The following is an 8,847-nucleotide window of genomic DNA, read 5'->3' on the forward strand; positions in this document are numbered from 1 at the left end:
TCAGTTGACTGAAACAGCAGGACCTTAACATAGCAAGGGGGGGGCAGGGGGACAAAGGTGAAAAAAAAAAAAAAATCCTAGTGTGTTCAGGCTGAACAGTTGCAAAAGGTTTAGACTGTTCTAATTTCTGGCTGCTTGCTGAAAGAGCCCCAAATCACCCTCCTTTCTCACTTCCTAAAGGTATGTATCACCCTACCCTAGTCCTTAAACATCAGCAGCAGCATCTCCTTTTGCTGGAACCTTAGCAGTAGCAAGCAGATCTACTCCTCTGACCATACGGGCATACATTTTATCTGAAGGTTGACAGAGGAAAAAAAAGTACACACAACATGAATTTTCCAAATGCATAATTGAATTAAGATCCTCTATACTGGGTTAACAAAAATTTCACTTCCTAAGCCACAGTTACAAGTATGCACTTGTACTACTCTTGCTGTGTTTCCCCAAACTTCAGCAATTGCCAACAAGGCAGGTTCTACGTGAGCTAGAATGTCACCTATGTGCTTAAGCCACCAAATAAAGACAGATCTCCAGCATCTGAAAAACCAACACAAGAGACACTTCCCTGGCTGGACTGAGCAAGCTCAGTGGAGCTCTGAAGATGACAAGAGGGAATTTCTCAGTTTTGCTTCCATTTGAGCAATGGAAGGACATGCATCTCTACAGAACTAGTGTTACTATTAACCATGGTGTACGCTAATATGTTCGGGATTCAGTCTAAGCACACAGAAACCCCAAAGCTGGCAGCACGTACTCAGTAGATACCGAAACCACCACGCAGACTTCCTTCATACCTAAACATCCCCTATAGTGAAAGTGTACAGGGTACAGCTTTAGTACCATGTAACGAATTCCACGTACCAACACTACGCGCAATTATAATTCAACAACGTCAGTAACACTGGCACTACGCTAATCGCTACCTCCAGAGCTCCACATACCCAGTCCCAAACCTGCGAGTGACTTACGCACACTCTTGGGTTTACTCACACCGCATAAGCACACATACATTACAGGCTGGAGCCTATGAGGAAAGTGAAGGAAGGAGGAAATAAATACAATACCTGACACAGTTACCAGGAATGACCTACTATGTTTTCTTAGCCATGAGTGACTATTTGCTGATTTGGACAGGATCTCAAATTTGATTTTCTTGATGGTGACAAATCATCATAAAAGATAAACTTTCTCTTTTAGGAGTCAAGATGCAACCATATGCAAGTATGTGTGTAATTTGTAGCCCCTCTTACGTCTATCTACCCCTTACTGAACTGTGTTACTGTGATATTTCAGGGTAAACTCACAAGCTTGGCTTTTGCCAGGGATTATTATTGTGAAGACCAAGAAAATCAGTTATAGGGTTGTTTTGAAGCAAAGATTGTTTCAAGCTAAAAATAACTTGGTTTTGACATTTTTATAGCATACTAGAGATTTCTCCAAAGCTCCAGGGCTTCACAGTCTGTCCTTGCCCCTCAACACTTACTTCCCAGGTCTTGTAATACATTCAGATTTTTAAAAACCCATACCATAGCAACAGCTGAAGTTTCCCTTTTGCCCCACTGAGAAAGTCTGCCTGGTTAGGGCATCCTTGAATGCCAGCAGCCAGTGGGAGCATGGAGAGGGGCATGGGAACGAAAGAATCCAATTGATGCAACTGGGATTAAAGCCTTAAAGTTATGGACTACTCAAAAAGCGTGATGGCTGGGGACAACAACCTGGCTAGAGTACTGCATGTAGCAAATTGGATGGTTGGGAGCAAAGAGAAGGGTTACTCCAGAAAGAGCTGAAAGAGCTTTTCTGATGGGCTGCAGACAAGAACTGGAGAGAAAAAGTTTATCAGCCCATCCTGCAGAGGTTCTGGAATTGCAAAAGATATGGGCCAGATGGCATGGAATGGGACAGAAGCTAAAAGCTGTAAATATGAAAGAGCCTCAGAACTTCATTAAAGAAGGAAGAACAAGAAATAGGACCCCTGTTGTAGCAATAATTCAGCTTACCACAGATCTCCACTTCATTTTTCCTTCTTTAACCCAGTCACCATTTTCAGTTCAAAACATCTGTTTTGGAGCAAAGGCATAGAACCTACTTGAAAGGGATGTAATACAGTTTATAGAAAGTAGGATGATCCTGAATGAGATTTCCACCTATGTGATACATATAAGCTAATAACGTTTAAAATCAGGTCAGGATGGATTATAGTTGTAACTTACCTTCTGTATACAAAACATTACAAAAAATGTAATGCTTTTTTTTTTTAGCTTTTTGATAGATCTACATTCTAATTCAGAACACAGTATGATTATTTGTAACTGGTTTATCCACCCAAGCGAATACGTGGCTCCATGCCATGAAAAAAGTATGTACAAAACCAAGACAACAGTACTACATGTATCCACAGTGACACCAAATGGGTTTTCTTTTAAAATTTTGAAATTTTCGAAAAATTGCTTAAAGAATTTAAGTTTGCAAAGCTATGTTCTTGCCAAAATAAAAAATATAATTTCTAACACAGCATCACTACCAACACTTATGGTGATAAACCTGGTGTGCAACAGTTTTCCCCAATTAAAATGATGACATCAATAGATTACTATGATCAGCATGGACATGCACAAGCCAGTTTTGCCTGAGAGGCAGAAGATAATTGTAAACACAAAAACAATGAGATGCCAGTATAATGTGCTTCACTAGAGGAGGTAATGGGATGGAGGAAGGAATGTGAAGGAGGCAATCTGTTACAGATCTGACCATTATTAATTGTGAGGTACTTCTAAAATGGAACCAGTGTTTAGGTCCGGGAAGGTGTATAACAACAACAACAACACACATTAAAAACCCACCAAAAAACCCAACACAAAACACCATCACACTATGCAATTTTCACAGCAACCACTGGGCTCTTCTTACCACTTTTCAAGATATCTGTGGGTACTGTTAGGCATTCCTGAAGTTTTAAAGAAAGCATCAACTGAGGAAAAAAAAAAAAAAAAACCAAACCAAACAAACCCAGGGAAATAGGAACCCCTTCAAACAAGTAGTGTTGTTTCAGGAGACTAGAGCCAACTTGCAATTACCCCTTCATCTAATTATCTGGGTTGGTGACTATGCACACCAAAGATGTTAACTCAGACAGTGTTATTCAAATGCAGATGCACTCTTTTCTCAGACAGCCCACATAAAGCCATTTTTATGAGACAGAGACTGAGTTTGTATGTCTAAAAGACTGAAGTGGCCCTCAAATGTAGGGTCAACTTGGGGCCTTCTGTGTCCAGTCCTGACGCTGAAGGTACTTTGATCTGATCCTGAGGATGCACAAGACAGATCTGAGTAGCTCTGGACCACAATCAGCACTGAACCCAAGTTCAAGACTCCAGGACCAAGCTGGTGACAAAACCAGACAACAGATGCACAGTGCTCCTGCACTCTGAGAAGGGTTATTTAATTAGGATAGAGTCAGCTTGCATCCAACAGTGCATGCAATATATTCACCTTCATGAATCTCTCAGCTCTTGGATATGCAATGTAAACACATCAAATTGCTTTATCATGCTGACTCAGTGTGGCAGAGCAGCTCTGCAGATGACTCCTTGACACCTGTATAAAATATCCCAGCCTTTCTCATTAATTGAACTAACAAGCAATTGTTGCACACAATCTTCTGAGAATAAAGAAAGGAGACATGAGTTTCGTATCAATGTATTGATGATAAGAATCACAGTTAGTCTCTATGGCTAATGGGAAACAAGCAAGAAAGCAATCATAATTCATACCGCTGACAGAAGATTTAGAAAATTTGGGATTTAGACCAGAAATTGCACATTCTGTTAAGTAACCAAAAAACTGAACCATTTTTGTGCTTGAATTAGCAATGGAGTCACCATACAGCAAAAGGAATGACTGCATTCTCTACAATACTTAATACTTCAGTTGCACAAAATGTATTCTGAACTCGCCAGTAAATTAATCCAATTTAAAAGAATTGTTTAAATTCGTATTTAAAAATAGACCAACTGCTCTGTGTAACCTGCAGAATTTTATGTGCTTGGCGAAAAAAAATAAAAATCAGTGTAAATTGCTTGGCAATATGTTAGTATTTTACAAGGAGAAAACCCAGTATCAACATCAGTGCAACAGGCAAAAGAACAATCTTAGGAAGATTCCATAGTTTTAGAAAGGTGGATTTAAAAAAGAGCTGCTTCACAAAAATCAATACACTTTCCCCATAGGTTCATGATGTAAAATTCTATAATCAAGGCTTGTAGATTTGTAATTATGGTATGTCAGCCACATTTAAACAAGAGTGTTAAAAGATTGTTAAAGTTAAACTAACACAATTGCAATGTGAATTGTCTTAGTCTCATTCTAATCTACTGGTGTCACTTCCACTTAATCAGATGGAAACTATGGGCAAATGTCAGTGCTATTTTCACATGACCCAACTTACTTTGTTTGCAGTAGTTTTTAAAATCATTGCCAATCTGAAATAAGATTTTTTTTTTAAGTTTTTTTTTTCCTTTTCTAATTAATTCTCTCACTATCCAGCAGGCTGTCTGAGTTTGGATTTATTTATTGACTATTTTGAAGTGATTAAACCAGAATTATTACGTGTTAGGACACAAGCCACAAATATAGCAAATACTATTATTCATCCACATCAAATCTACTTTTTTTGGATGGCAAGTTAAGGAAAGTATGTAATCACTAACAGCCTGGCTATCAGATTTGTCAAGAAAAGCAAAAGGTTCTCCCCCATTCACAGTTTAAATTTCTTTCACTGATACACAGCAATGTAAGAAATGTGAAGGCAAGAAGTAACTACAACCTACAATATGTAGTCTCCTCAGAGGGCCACGGAAAGAATTTATGATATAAAGCTAAAAACAAAGAAATCCCAAAGCAGAACAGTTGCTTTGTTCTTAGTTTGTAAAAAAGTAATGCTAGGTAACTAAGGAAAAAAAAAGAACGTGCTACAGCAGATGATTAAAAAAAAAAAGACAAACGAAATGTCAAAAAAGTTCAATACATCCTAGTGGCTCTTGACCCCTACCTTTTTTGTTATACTCTTATAGCCTGAACATTGAACATCTGTATTACAGACTGACTGGAATGTACTTTTCTAAATTACAAGCACAGGAAAAAACCAAGGAAAATTAACTGAAGTTTTAAGTCAGTCACTTTTTGACTAAGCTTCTATGTGAGGTTTCTCACATACTATGAATAATACCTATGTAGCTTTTCCAGGCCAAAAGAGAACAATGTTAATGTTCCTAAGTTGACTCAAGTCACACACATGTCCACCATAGTAAAGAGCACATAACTAGGCTTCTAGTTGGAAATGCAAGGGTGGAGTGGCAGAGAGCCATACCTCGTATCTGCACGCAACTGTCACAAGAGTGGGAGCTGCTGGTCTTATCTCTCCCACAGCCACAGTAAGATAACATTCCTTTTCTCTCTTTTTTTTTTTTTTAAAGTTACTTTCATTTACAGTATGCCAGCTGCTGGGGAGTAACTGTAGATGTGCATATTATTATTACCACGCAACAAACACAACCTAAACTTACTTGGTTTATTCACGCAGCAATACTCCAAATGCAAATCTGAATCCTGTTGACTGCATTTGTATCATTTCCCCAAATGTTTTCATCCCTTTCTTTGCACTAACCCTGAAATATGTATGTTTCGTGATGAGCTGATCCAGGCAGGCATCTTCCTTCAAAATAACTTAAAAAAAATAATATTTCTCTTTATTTCCACTCCCCCCCTTCCTTTTAAAGAACAAGTGACTGACCGCGTGGTGCTCGGCTCTCAGCTGGGGCAAAACTACGACAGGCACACATACTAACTCCTCTGGAGAGAGCAGTTTTAATAAACCTCACTGTGAACAAACTGTAAAAGCAAGGCTTTGACATTGCTGTGGTTTTGTGTGGCGGGGTTCTGGTGGAGGAGGAGGGGCCAAACCAGTGGCTTCTGCAAGAAGCAGCTAGAAGCTTGCCCTAGGCCTGACAAAGTAAAAACCAGCTGGGCTCGATGCTGGGCCCGCTGCTGACCAAGGCCAAGCCAATCTGTGATGGTCACAGTGCCTCTGTGAATCACATTTAAAAAGGAAGAAACCCACAATGAGCTGCTTTTTGCTGCCAGAGAAGGGAGAAGATGTGAGAAACTGCAGACACAAAGGTCAGTGAAGATGATGGGGAGGAGGCGTTCAAGGTGCTGGAGATTCCCCTGCCCTGCAGCCCATGGAGAGGACTATGGTGGGGCAGGTTGTTCCCCTGCTGCCCACTGAACATGATGAGGAGCAGAAAACCCACCTGCAGCCCATGGACAGGCCCCATGCTACAGTGGGCAGAGACAGATGGAAGACACTGTGACTCACATTGGTGAAACCTCCTAGCAGGACCTGCTGCCCATGGGGAGGCCCATGCTGGAGCAGGTTTGCTGGGGGGAGGATGACTTGTGACTCTGGGGGGGACCAGGCTGGAGCAGTCTGGGCCTGAAGATCTGCATGCCACGGAAGAGACTCATGCTGGGGCAGAGTTGAAGCCCTGTGGGAAAGGGCTCGAGTTGAATAAGTCTGTGGAGGACTGCTTGCCCTTGGGTGGGACTTCACAGTGGAGCAGGGGAAGGGTGAGAGGAATGCCACTCAAAAGAAGATAAAAAAGCTTGTGGGGAACTGACCAAAACCTCCATTCCCTGTCTCCCCCTGTGACTCCTGGGGCAAGGGAGAGAAATCATGAGTAAAGCTGACCCTGGGATGAAGGGAGGGGTGGGGTTTATTTCTCATTACCCTACTCTGTTTTCATTAGCTATTTTCTTGGGTGGCAGTAATAAATTATATGCATTTTTTATTCCATGTGAAGCCTGTTTTGCCCATGATGTTACCTGCAGAATGATCTCTCCCTGTCATTGACTCCTGAGCTGCTCAATATGTACTTTCTCCCCTGTCCCACTGAAAAGGGGAGCAATATAGCAACTTTGGTGGGCATCTGGCCTCCAGACAGGGTCAAACAACCACCGAATTTTCCAATTACAAATAACCATTTAACAGTTGTTTTGATAAAACATCTAAGACTTTGTGTCCTGGTGAGGTATCTTGCAAGACTGCCCTGTATACTGATGGGACAGTGTGGCTCCCCTTGGCTCTCAAGGAAACGGACAAAATCCGTATTTGTCTCGGGAAAGAAAGGCCTGATCCTGACGATTGCGAGCAAGCAGCAGCAGCGCGGCGGCCACCGCAGAACTTGTGCCAGGGCCCACACTCGGCACCTCCCGGCAGCCCCACCCTGCGCATGCAACTCCCCAGCAGCTCCTCCGCCCGGTTCGAACGAGCCCCCGGGGTCCACGGCAGGGCCGGCTCCCCGCTCAGGACGGCGGGCCGCCGCAGAGCTCGCAGCAGGGCCGAGCCCGCTCACCCCCTCGGGACCGCCCTCGGCCTCCGCCAACGGCTCCCAGAGGCCGTGGCGCGCGCCTGGCTCCCCGGGCGGTGACGGCGGCGCCCACTACCCCCCGCCCCGCTCCGCTCCCACTCACCGTCTCACGACGCCGGTCTTAATCTTGATCTGCCTCAGGCGTGGGTCTGCCATAGCTGAGCTGGGAGGGAAGCACCGCGAGCCGAGCCACAGCGGCGCAGGTCCGGGGCTTCCGGTAAGAACGGCGCAGCGTCGTGACTGCGCAGACCGACCCCGCGCATGCGCCAAGCCGCCGGGCTGATGGGTGGTACCATGGTGAGCGGTGTGGTGCTTTAGACCTGGCTGGAGGCCCGCGCTTATTAAAGCTGCTCTGTCGCTCCCCTTTTCGGCTGGACAGGGGAGAAAATGTATATTGAGAGGCATAGCAGTCGGGATAAGGACAGGGAGAGATCATTCCGCAATTAGCGTCATGGGCAAAACAGACTCAATGCAGAGAAAAGGAAAAAAGCATCTAATTTATTACACTACACCACACCCCCAGTGACACCAGAGTCAGATAAGAAGTACGGCCAGAATTTAAAGCAAACCCCCCCCCCCCTCCTTCAGTCATGATTTTGCTCCCTTCTTCCCCCTCCCCACTGTGGCACGGGGAAGGGGCAGAGAATGGGGGTTTCAGTCAGTTCCTCACAAGTTGTTTTCTCTCTTGGTGGGAGGGGGGCAGGGAGGGACATTCCTCACATCGTTCCCCTGCTGCACCGCGGGGTCCCACCCACAGGAGCCAGTCCTTGACAAACTTCTCCAATGTGAGTCTTTTCCTACAGGGCTTCAGCTCTTCACCAGTGTGGGTCACTTCTGTGGGGTGCAGTTATAAATCATAGAATGTCTCTCAGTCTCTTAGGCCCAGACTGCTTCAGCCTGGTTCTCCATGGGGTCACAAGCCGCCCTCCCCCCATCCTAGCAAACCTGCTCCAGTGTGTCTCTCTCTCACTGTCTCTCTGTCTCTTTGTCTCTGTCTCTTTCTCTGTGTCTCTCTATCTCTCACATCTCTGGCTCTCTGTCTCTTATCTCCCTCCATGAGCTGCAAGTGCTGGCAGGGTCTTGTTCCAACGTGGGTCACAGCATCCTCTGTTATTTCTCCACCTGCTCCACCATGGGTTTCTTCATGGGCTCCAGGGGCATCTTTCTCTCTGGCACCTGGGGCACCTCCTCCCCCGACTCCCTCCACTGGCCTTGGTGCCTGCACAGTTTCTTACATCTTCTCACTCCCTTCTCTGGTGGCAAAAAGCAGCTGCTTGCAGGTTTTTTTTCTCCTAAATGTGATTCCCAGAGGCTGTGACTGTTGCTGATGAGCTCAGCCTTGGTCAACAGTGACTCTGGTCTTGAGCCAGCTGGTGTTTGCTCTGTCAGGCCTGCAGTGAGATTCTAGCAGCTTCCTGCAGAA

The 8,847-nt window shown here is 44.4% G+C and overlaps 1 protein-coding gene across 1 annotated transcript in view; it reads right to left on the reverse strand.

The window, feature by feature from the left end:
- The window catches only part of TBCA (tubulin folding cofactor A), a 34,790-nt gene extending 27,135 nt beyond the window's left edge, over positions 1-7,655 (reverse strand). Inside the window, exon 1 of the mRNA XM_084278610.1 lies at positions 7,528-7,655. Coding sequence (XP_084134736.1) covers positions 7,528-7,580 — 53 coding nt within the window. The 5' untranslated portion in view covers positions 7,581-7,655. The remainder of the gene's footprint in view (positions 1-7,527) is intronic.
- Positions 7,656-8,847: the final 1,192 nt, after the last annotated feature.

The sequence above is a fragment of the Gallinula chloropus genome (genome assembly GCF_964237585.1).
Source record: "Gallinula chloropus genome assembly, chromosome: Z".
Taxonomy (NCBI): Eukaryota; Metazoa; Chordata; class Aves; order Gruiformes; family Rallidae; genus Gallinula; species Gallinula chloropus.